This window comes from Engraulis encrasicolus, chromosome 4 (assembly GCF_034702125.1).
Source record: "Engraulis encrasicolus isolate BLACKSEA-1 chromosome 4, IST_EnEncr_1.0, whole genome shotgun sequence".
NCBI classification, from domain to species: Eukaryota; Metazoa; Chordata; class Actinopteri; order Clupeiformes; family Engraulidae; genus Engraulis; species Engraulis encrasicolus.
In genome coordinates this window covers 31,341,042-31,353,119 of record NC_085860.1, presented here as the reverse complement: position 1 = coordinate 31,353,119, position 12,078 = coordinate 31,341,042, and the positions used below count along the sequence as shown (strand labels likewise).

Here is a 12,078-nt window from a genome sequence, read left to right as displayed (position 1 = left end):
CATTTATGCCTCACCCGTGCAAGGGGGCAGCCCTCAGTGGCGCCCCATGGGGAGCAGTGCTGTGGGACGGTACCATGCTCAGGGTACCTCAGTCATGGAGGAGGATGGGGGAGAGCACTGGTTGATTACTCCCCCCACCAACCTGGCGGGTCGGGAGTCGAACCGGCAACCTCTGGGATGCAAGTCTGACGCCCTAACCGCTCACCCATGACTGCCCACATTTTCTATAATAAAAGCTTAGAATAACTTTATTGGCAAGTTTGTAAGCAACTGCTGATGTACCAGATGATTTCTGTTAGAAAATCATGTGTTATTATGAAAAGTAGGTTGATTTGTCAACTCCGTAAGAGTCAACTCCATAAGATTTTCTTATGGAGTTGACATGCAAAATCTTATGGAGTTGACAAATTCACCAAAAACTGCTTAATATGCTAATATGATATTCTTTTCAAACGTAGAAACAGAAGGAAAAGTTATTTTAGGATATTATATGTATATTAATGTGCATATAATACATATAACTACATAATTTGTCGATATATGGACAAAAGAGTTAAAATAAAAGTTTAATTCAAAACAAATAAACTTTTTAAATAGAGAAGCTTAAGAATGTAACAAAACTACAAAATAAACTGCAAAAAAAACATTTTGCACTAAATAGGCAAATAAAGGGTCATTAGATCTATACCACCATTTATCTTAACCACTTTAGCGGTTTTCCTCATGGTTGCAAAATTGAAAATAAAGTATGAAAATGCCAATTTTTCGAACTCTGTGTGTTATTAACAGTCTTCAATTAAAATGTATATATATATATATATATATATTACATATTATTGTACATCAAAGTAACTAAGTATCATTACAATACAAATCAAAGCTAAAGATTCTTGTTGGACTATTATAATAATTTAATTATGTAGGCCTACTTTTCTTGTGTCTGACGGAGTTGACGAAAATCTAGCTGTGAGGGTTAACATGTTAATTTATTAAAAATGCCTTTTTACCTGGAGCCTGTATTTTTACTGAAAACCACACATCTTCATCTAGGCCTACATGAAAATATAACCATCAACAACATATTCTGCATTTTCAAAATCTGGTTTTTGTGAGTTTTGTCCCATATCTCAAGAATCCCTGATTTCTTTTTAAAACGCAATAAGCTGTCACTTGGACTTGGGGCTGGAGTGCAGTCTGTGTTGGGGCTTTAGCATGTTCTCAATGTTCAAGAGTGCGCTTGTGTTGGCTTTTCCCACCTGAAACATGAAAAGAAGAACTTATTCAGCAGATGTTCATGACATCATATGGGCCGCAGCTATGCCCACTCTACAAATCATCTTAAAGAATGCTTTGCTGTAGGCCTACCATTCAGTAGCAGTTGCGGCCGTCTTGAAAAATGGCTGCCATATTGAATTTTTGCGTGGCCTGCAGGTTTTTTCCCCCAAAAAGTGACCCTTAGAGAGTATTTGCGCCAAATTTCATGCTTTTATACCAAAGTGAACGATTCTCTTGAAAAAGGCCTTTAATCTGCTCTAGCCTACTAGGGGGCCTTGGCGGAAATCTAGTGGTAGGCCTTGCCATGGTAAAGTTTGGGAACCCCTGACCTAGCCTGGGCCAGAGCTGTAGAGACTGTACCCTGGCCTACGCCATCTGCAGCCAACATTTTTTCTGTCTAAAAAACTACACAGATTTGATTGTGAACACGTCATTTACTCGCGAGAGCTACGCTACGTGATCTTCCCGTCGACAGATAACGGAAGCAACCTGCTGCAAAAGCTTATCCTAGCCGAGCCTAGCTCGTTTGCTGTGTGGTTTAGATTTACAGTCGACATTAACCTCTACTTTATTTTCCCTGTGCCTTCGTGACCTGAGTGCTACGATGCTAAGCTACACAACACGCCTTACTTGTAACTGACAGGTAATGTAAAACAAGTTGTTTTGTTTTTATGTGTAGTTTACTTGGTTGGATATCTGTCAAATACCATCGTTGTTATGCTAGACGACGGGACTGTTATCCATAGCCTGTGTGGGGTAGTGGCTCCAAAATGCTTCCTTATTAGGAAGATCATTCTGAAATAAAGGCTAAGGTGTCTATTGCAGATATTTGCTTGCTGATCAAGTTAGTATGCCAAGGCCTTGCCATCTAAAGGCTAAATGGTGATCCCAGAGGGCTGCGCAAGACAACGGGAAACGTCTAATAAAAGCAACTAGCGGATGTTAGAAATGTAGAAGCGAAACTGCTGCTTAGCCATTTTCAAACGTACTAGCACTGATGTTGTATGACTTGAAGTTAGAAATAAAGTTGTTTGTTTTACTACACCATGTGTTGACGAAGACTTCATATTAAGCAATGCCCTAAAGTACGTAGTTTTTGTGTCCTGTAATGAAATTGGAGAACGGTGTGTTTGTTATGATTGCTGAATTGTCTGGCATGGGCTAGGAAAAAAAGCTATTCTTATCAATAGCTTGGCATAGTACATAGTGGTATACTAAACTTATGGGCTCATGAGGACCTATCACGAGTAAATAATGGCATATGCGCATAACTTCTTTGTGAAGAAAAGTAAACAATTAAAGTACAAATAAAAATGTAATTACTTGCAATTTAGCGACACCAAGTGGTTTGGATTCATATAACTGCCGCAGTCACTTTGTGTTGACAACAGCCAGGCAGACTAACAAAAATAACAACGGGTCAGCATATATGTCTCCAAATTTCTTTGCGAAATGTGGTTTGGTTACTTAACTGCAGAGCGTGTTATTTTGAGGTTGTGCCAATAATGATCTGCATAAGATATACACATTTGAGAATGTAAAAATGACATCAGTGATGATCATGTAGGCACATGCTGTAATACCTACATCATGCACAAGTGATCTGGAGCTAAATCTGTGGCAGTTCCATGGATTTTGCCAAAATTCCATGATGGGGTCACAAACGTGCTTTCTCCATTTCCAACATTCTTTGTTTCCATAGTCTTTTGCTACAGTTTATGTTCCCTCGGGATTTTCCTAATTTCAAAGATTTAAAAAAGCATGTCTTACTAACAGGTCAGGGTTAGGGATCGTTTTGGTCTGGGCACAGCTTAAACTACTAGCATTCTTTCATTTAGTTGAAGAATTTGGTAGCCTGGTAGAAAATGGAAAAGAATGTGGTATGCACCAACTGGAAAAGGTAGGCTACCCCACCACAGGTTTGTCAGTTTTCTAATGATAGACTTCAATTGTAAGTACTGAGGGAACTTATAGAAAGCACTTATGTGAGTCCATCACGGAAAACACGTCCTTCACCCCAACACAGAATTTTGGCAATATCTGTAAAACTTCCACAGATTTCTTGTCACACAAGGTCGTGTCCATTTCACGTAATTCTGTGAGATCACACTGAGCTATCAGAGCTTGCAAAATGAGACGTTTTATAGACATTTGGATCTAATATCTTCGAGTGTTCATTTTAGGTGTGTAAATCACAGCTTCCATGGCGATATGTTTCAATATAGATTTCCTTTTTTTGTAGTCTTTTGACTTTATTTATGACAGGACAGTGAAGGTGGTGACAGGAAGCGACTGGGGAGAGAGAGACGGGAAGGGGCGGCAAAGGACCTGGGTGGGATATCGAACCCGGGTCAGCCGCGTGGTAGACAAGTGCCCTACCGTTTGGCCACTACAGGGCCTCAATATAGATTTATTAAGGCAGTGATTTAATTATTTTCGATACTTAAGAATGCCCCACAATACGAGCCGATTCGATTTTTTTCCTGTTACTTTTCCACTTCTATTATGTTGCACAATTAACATCAAGGGCATTGGGCAGGGGCCAGCGATTCGATTCTTTTCTAAACTTAAAAATGCCCCACAATGCGATACGACTTGATTAGATCATTGACCGTAGGATCGATGCATACCAATTATTATATACACCCCTAGTTCATTTTTATATCACCACAACTTGAATTTGACCTCTAAATCTGTACCACTCCATGCAGGATAATGGTTGGCGTTCAAGAGGTGTCCAGCTTGAGTCCAGCCCAGAGTAAGGTGTGATGGCTGCACGCCCTGTGTCATATGATAGCAACTCCAGTGACAACGAAACCTGGGATCAGAAGGCAAACAGCCGCCCTCGGAAACTTTGGAAACACTCAAGGTAAGAAGTGAAACCTTTTCCGCCGTTACTTTTGCATTTTATTATTCTGGCATAGGCTAAGATAGGCTGACTGAAATGACAGTGGTTTTATTTTTTTCACAAGGACATTTTTAACACCTAAGACACCGGCCTTCTTAATTTCAATTAATAACAAAGAACTTAAAAGGCAATGGGCATTATTAACGTAAGGCTTCGTAGACCTATACTCATTTTTGTTGGATACAATACTGCTGTTTGGAGGTGGGATAACCAACAATGATGCGGTGTGTTTGATATTGGGAAACCATATAAATTCAGTTCTTCTGTCTCTTCAACGTGCCTGCAAACAGGAAAAGGGAAAAAAACACTGTGGTTCAGTCTGTAAATTAGAAACAAAATGCAGTGAGTTGCGCCAGTGCCAGGCAATAAAGACTTGCAGCCAAAGATCATGTTGCCTCCACCCGGACCGCAGCAGATGCAAGCAGAGTAGAGCAGAGCAGAGCAGAGGACGTAATGTGATTTGCTGAGCTCTGGCATTAACATCTTTATGCTGCTGCTGCTGCAGTACAGTTTCCACAGCAGGGGGGGACACCTATTGGAGGATGTCACATAGGGCATTTGCTCCTGGGCCCAGGGCCCTGCCGAATAGGTGGTGGGGGGCCTGTTTGGGGGACCTCTATTAGCGTTTTGCCCTGGTGCCCTGTGCGTGGTGGGGGGCCTGTTTGGGGGACCTCTATTAGCGTTTTGCCCTGGTGCCCTGCACCTAATTGTTCTGACACTGATCCACGCGTCAGAGAAGCCTTGCGTACAAAGTTGGTCTCTATTTGAGTGTTATTGGGCCGTTTCTCTTCTTATTTCAAGTGCACTACCACACTCAATATTGAAGAAGCTTGTGAAGACTTTTCTGTTACGAGTGTGCTTTCCTTCATGATAAAACTAACTCGTAACTAAAAGCCTGGTTATGTATTGGAGTGAGGAGTCTGGATACGTATTATCCTTTCCCCCTATGAGGAGTAAGGTTTTTCCCCCAGTTCTTCTAGAATTTTACTCGAACACTCTACAGCTCCCATAGAAGTCTGTTTCGCAAATTTCGCAAAGTCCTTATGACCTCATAATGAGAACTCAAAATTCTGCCAACATTGCAATCAATTATTTGCGATGGTACTCCTTTAAAGGGTTAAAAAAATAAAGCATTGCATGGCAGGATTACGTTTCGACCTTTGTCTTTCTTCTGACTCTCTAGATTCTGAATTCAAAAATCTATGATCTTGCCATAGAATTAAAACAAATTAAATAAAAAAGGATTTTGAGTGTGCAGACTCCTCACTCCAAAACTTCAGTCAGCCTTTGCCCTGCACTTTTACCCGGGATGTGCCCTGTCATCATCCTCAGCTGACTGTAGGGCTGGTTATGTCCTCTCCGATGGCTTTGGATAAAAGTGTCTGCTAAGTGTAATATAATGTGCGCACTGTTCTCACTGCAGTCATGACAGCATGAAATTCACTGTGAAGCACCCCCATGTGATGCCCTTGTGACGAGCTAAAATGTCAAGTCTAGAAGGCTGGAGTCTTCTACTGTATAGTATTTTATTTTGGTGGTCACCTCACCATCAAGGCTACAGAAGGGCAGATGAACTTGTGTAGACACTGCTTTGTGTATCTGAAATGTGCTTGGTGTTGTGCACCCAGGTGTTGAGAATTGTGGTCACATGTTGCATTCGTTATTGCCATTTGGTGCACATTCTCTTTTTTGCCTTCAGACAGGGCTGACCTTGCAAATTAACTATCTACATTCATATTGAATACAGTGCACACTGCACAGTAATACAGTTAATTACAAGTGGGCAATAGCATGTTTGGAGAGAGAATTATACTGCTTGCGTCTCAAATGTGCATATACCAAGGCAGTATGGAGGGTTAATTTTACACTATCCAGTTACTACTGGAACTGCTTCCCTCCATTAGAGACTCTTCTCCTTTTAATATGTCTTGTGTGGATTAGTCTTGTGGAGGCTGTAATGTGTAGTAGAGTGGAGACTAGAGTGGAGCAGATTTGTCCATGGTCCTGGTCAGACATATTGCATTATTAATCTGGACACATCTGGGATGGCAGGGCCATTACCAAGGTTGAGAAAATCCTCTGACTGCCCATTTCCAGCAAAGCCTGGAATCTGTAGGTGGTCTGGTGTGGTCAGTGTGCACAGTTGTTGGTAGGCTACCCTCCACAGTCAGACCTACCTTCAAGGGCGTGTAAGGAGGCTGTGAACATATGGTCCGTTATGGTGTCTGGTGCCAACACCGAGGAGGTAGATTATGACACTCACGATTGGGAATATTTAGTCTGTTAAAACATGGGTCTTGCTATAAATTTGCTTTTACCAGAATGACAAGGACCCAATTCGCAAGGTATCACTAAAACTCTGTGTAATGTCGTAGTGGTCTAATCGGGTAAACTAAAGTAGACGTTGTGCAAAACCTCAAAAATAGCCTCTAAGGTTAACAGGTTTAATAGACTCCTATTACTGTGATCCATACTTTACATAATTGTACAGCATTGGCTCTCTCCCTTCACTGCATCATTCAATTTTGGTAAAGAAAATAAACACAGTTGTCCTGCTGCTGCTCAGGTAACATAAGCCCATCTAACGCTGAGCAACCTTGCTGATGTGGCAGGGTGCACGACTGCTCGTCATGATGCTGTTTTGTTTTTATCCAGGCTCTTTTTGTGTGTTGGATTTAAATTGTGTGATAATTTCAATCGGTGTGACATTTCATTTTCCAAGTTGAAACGATAAGAGCGAATATGTAAAATCACTAGTGCGTAGAACCATCTGGTTTGGAATACAGGATGTCAGTTTGAAGGAACACTAACTGGTAGGTCATACATTTCCCTCATCATGCGGCTTTCCTTCATTGCAAATGTGGAAAGACCAGTAGAAAGAATGTAGAGAGATCAGTTTTTTAATGTTATATAGCCTAGTTTATTAAATGTGTTTCCCCGATGCGCCTTGAGAGGCTGTACGGTAGTCTCAATTCCCTCGCGTAGTGTCAGACTCGCTCATAATTCAAAGGGGGGCAGCATTTTTGATCACGTCAGTAACATTCATAACCGCAGATCTTATTCATACGGAAATAATGTGAGTATTGTGTTATCTCGCTTAACTCAGTCTCATTGAAAAGACGTCCCTCCAACATCATTCACCTCCTCCTCCCGCTCCCTACGTTGAATGTGCCCGTTGTCGCCAATGGGCGGAGGGTGTGTGTGTGCATGTCTCTGTGTGTGTGGTGGCAGTATAGCCACAATACAGGGAGATACCAGAATGGTAGGTCGACGTCAGCAAGGCTGCCGCACATGTCACAGACTCGGATAAAGCAAACGCGGCCATTCATCCCCCCGTTACGGTCCGCTAATGAATGCCCCGCGTGTCCTCCTCCTCCCTTTGTGCTCCCCAGTGTGTCAAAGACGTCGCGTTCGGTCGCGTGCACCCTCTCCAAGTTGCCCAGGGAAGTAATGCGAAATATGCTGAAGTTGGAAAGTAATGCCCAAGGATGCTAAGCCAGTTGGAAAGCCCGCATTGTTCGGAGGACCGCAAGTCTTTTGTGCTCTTATCCCCCAGCTCTTTCCGTGTTGCTGCCCTGTCTTTGAAACGCCTTGCGAGAGAGACGGGTAGGTGATGATGAGATGAGATGAGATTTTTGTCACATGTGCCGAAGCCGTGATGCTTCGGATTTGTGTAATAATCTATGAGATTGTTTTTATGTTTTTTAGATGTCCGTATTGTTGATGAATGTTTTATTGCTTCAGAGGTTATACCGCAGTGAAGTTACTGTAGTATTGTCGATGTTGTCAAGTCAAAGCACACCTTGGCTTTTTCTGCCCTTGAAGTCTGGTGTTCAGGCGCATTCCGGTGTAACATTAGCCCTCCGTGTCAGCAGCACGATGCATTATTGATAAGAACCTTTCTTTTAAGTAAAGGGCATCGGGCTTGGTGAAAATGAAGTCGATACATTGTAACACAGCGTTGACGCAACTTGACGGCGTAGGACAAGTGAAAGTCTGAACGTTTGGACAAAAGTGATGTTTAAGAGAGAGCTGCTCACAATGCTTTTTCATTGTGTGTCGCCTAAGCTTCAGGGACTCTTCCCGAAGTATCTCTGGATGCTGACCTATTTTTTTACCCTGTCAGCATCATCTTCGATGTAGTTGTGAAGGCTCTGGGTACCAGTGAGGAAAATGTTTGAATAATGTGGTTTGCCAATAGATATGTGAAACAGCCCTGTTATTTGAACACAGCATGCGTGTTTATTGTATTTTGACATGTGATTACATTTTAAAATTAAATGTAAAATTGAAATACCTGTTTCACAATATGTTATGAGTACGTACGTGTGTGGATAAGTAGCCGGTATGGGGGAAAAACCCAAAATGTCTACCTTTTTAAAAAAAAAATAATAATCCCAAAGAATAGGCCCTACCTCAAATGGGGCAAACCAGGTCATACTGTACGAGTTGAATGCCACCTCTCATTACCAAAACGACGGCCATGCCCTTTGCAAACTTTGAAATTCTGACAGTTGTACTGGATCTGCTCTTTTTCATCATTCTGTGACAACATGAGTGGGATGTCATGAAACTTGGCTGTCATCAGGAGTTGAGGTGTGCTTTGTTCCATGGCCGGCCATAGCTGCTGCTCCCTATGCGGGACACCATTGGTCATTTGTAATGAGGAGGAGGGCCATTGACTATTTTACTGCTCAGTGTGTTCAGGGCTCCTATTGTTATCACAGATGCTCTAGTTCTGCAGAATACAGAGTTGGGCTACTACAGAAAGACGGTTAAGGATCTTTCTTTAGGATCTTGGAACGTTTTGGAAATCGCCCGTATTGGGTGGGTAAATAATAATACTACAGACATCAGATTATTTGGAATACTTTATGGTATTGTAGCTGTGTAATGTAACATGATGTGGGCTATGTGTAATGTGTTATGACACATGTGTAAGACTGTATGGTATGTTATTGCGTCGTGCATTTAAATAAAACCAACTTTGTCGTTTTACATCTTTCTCAAATTTACTTTTAAAAACTAGCAAGTCGTGTCTGTCAGTATTGTTATTGTTATATAGTATATCCATAACAATGCTTAATGACTATTGGATAAGGCTCTGTTTTGTTAATTATTTAGGATCAGTTTGAAGCGTAGTTGCTGCAGTTTTGGATCACTGTGTGAACAATAGCTGTGTAATGTTTAGATAATAGTATGGCATTCCACTAGCCTCACGCGCCATCCTACGTACTTCCGCCAAGACACTTGGCTCCGCACTACGTCTGGTACCTGTCTGTGGAGCGATGTTGACCGGTAGGATTTTCGCCGGTGTTCTGACAAACGGTCCTACATTGTAATTTTATCCTACGGTAGGATGTTCTGTCAGACATGTCTGTTAAATGGTCCTACATCGCCATAGATAGACGTCAGACATGTTTGTTCAACAACTTATAAGTTAAATCCTGATTTTTCAGAAAATGCCCTTCCTGCTTCCTGCAATCGCGTCAGATCAAACAAAGTCCAGACCATGAATACGAAATGGAAATGGTAGTATTATGGGATGGTCAGGACCAGGCTAGCATTCCACTTCCTAGGATGGGATTTTGTGGAAGAGAAGTGTGTGAGAGAAGTCACTGATTGACCATAGCTCAGAATACGCCCTTTGCCCTTGGAAGGGTTGGGGATTGACAATATTGTCACTTCTGTGGTGACATATCATATCGATCATATCGATCATATCATACCAGACACAGAACTGTGTGTGCATGTCCCAATCTAGGTGAAGTAGTTCAAAGATGGCGCATGAATAAACAGATTGGTGCACCCTTCATACAAATGTACATCTTTATGCAAGGCCTTACATTTTATAAATATAAATTTCATAAATATTTTTTTTTCCATCACCTGCCAAAATGACGGATGTTTATCTTACTAGCCAAACACATACTCACTGATGGGTAAGAATGGCTAGTAAGTTTTCTTTTCTACCAGCCAAATTGAATTTTCACCACCATTTGGGTCATTTCACGTGAAATCAGACACTTTTGGACCCGACCGACACGGATTTCAATCATACTTGGTGTGCCTTTTTAGTAGCAAGGTAGCACCCCAGAACTGCATTGGTTTGAATCTGACACTAATATTAAGGGAGAAACAGACTAGGAAAGGTCCACATGTGAGGGTAGGACACTATACATTCAGCCTTGATTATATCAGTCAGTGTTAGTCACAGAAAGCTGTATGTGGTGTTGTTTGAAAGCTCTTTTCTGGCTCTACAAATTACACAATCAGCTTGGAATACAACAATCCTTAGAATATGAATTATGATAAATTGAATTTCTAGAAAACTCATATTTTAAAATGGCCAGTTCCTTGTCTTATCGTAGCCTGCAATGCCATGAACAACACCTAAAATTCTGGTGTTTGGTTCTTTATTCATTTCAGAGATAATAGGACATAAAGGTTGAAATGACTTGTAATGAAGTAGTAATAGAGTAGTGTCAAGACTGGACTGGTAATAGAGTAGTGACAAGACTGGACTGGCCATCTGGCATAACGGGCATTTTCCCGGTGGGCCCTGCACCCTCGTCGGTCCCTATTCCAGGTACTCAAAAACTACACAGCTTCTGCCCATTGTCAATGGACACAGTGGAAGCTAGACCATTTTCAGCATTCAGAGAAGGCAGGGTTGAAAGAATAAGCTCAGTATGTTGTAGCTGTATATGATGGCAACTAGTGGCTAGCATGTGTTGAGGAATGTATGCCAAGCACTGGAGAGGTGAAACTGAACTTCCTGCATCCTCATGGACCATCTCCATCCTTCACATATTCCGATAGACATGCTGTCATGTGATATTACTATGGTATTACCATATTATTACTAGGTGATTTGTATGATGTCATATTTTTGAGTCCCATTATCTCTGAAATTAATGAAGAACCAAACACCAGCATTTCAGGTGTTGTTCATGACATTGCCGGCTACGTTTGGACAAGGAACTGGGCCATTTTAAAATATGAGTTTTTTTTAGATATTTTATTTTTTCAATTTGTCATAATTCATATTCTGAGGGTTGTTGTATTCCAAGCTGATTGTGTAATATGTAGAGCCAGAAAATAGCTTTCAAACAACACCACAGACTTTTTGTGACTAACACTGACTAAAGATGTCTGTGGTGTTGTTTGAAAGCTATTTTCTGGCTCTACATATTACACAATCAGCTTGGAATACAACCACCCTCAGAATATAATCAAGGCTGAATGTATAGTGTCCTACCCTCATTTGTAAACCTTCGCTGGTCTGTTTCTCCCTTTATATTCATGTCAGATTCAAACCAATGCAGTTCTGGAGTGCTACCTTGCTACTAAAAAGGCACACCAAGTATGATTGAAATCCGGGTCGGTTGGATCCCAAAGTGTCTGATTTAAATTGAAATGACCCATTTGGCAAAGGTTCATTTAGACCCCTGTCTTTATGTGTTTATGTGTATAACCAACAACATTAACTTTTTGAACTGATGGTGGTGGTAAATATACTTCGAAAAAGGACAAGTGTGTTAATGAACAACGCTACATTTTCGTAATGAGCACCTACAATTATTAAAAGACTGCACTTTCCATCCACTCTGTCTTATCATTAAGAGTGATGTAATAACAAGGAACACATACTGTAAGACTGTGATGACGGCCATTAGACTGCATGGTGCCACTTTGTTTAAAACCACCCAATGATTTATGAATGAAAGTGCTTTAGATAAGAGAGCTCTTTGGCTGACCTTATTTACTATTACGGTTCACTCTGGACAATAGTTCCATTTAGAGAGATCCATCTCTAGAGTTATCAGCGTCTGGGGTTGCTAAGCAACACGTTGAGTTGGACGTTGCTCTGAAAGTTGGCCATAGTCTTGAAT

The 12,078-nt window shown here is 41.3% G+C and overlaps 1 protein-coding gene across 1 annotated transcript in view; it reads left to right on the top strand.

The window, feature by feature from the left end:
- The first annotated feature begins 1,762 nt into the window (after positions 1–1,762).
- btbd10a (BTB (POZ) domain containing 10a) overlaps positions 1,763–12,078 on the top strand; it is a 29,717-nt gene continuing 19,401 nt past the window's right edge. The window contains exons 1-2 of the mRNA XM_063197177.1: positions 1,763–1,918; positions 3,987–4,144. Of these exons, the coding sequence (XP_063053247.1) occupies positions 4,044–4,144 (101 nt within the window). The 5' untranslated portion in view covers positions 1,763–1,918; positions 3,987–4,043. The remainder of the gene's footprint in view (positions 1,919–3,986; positions 4,145–12,078) is intronic.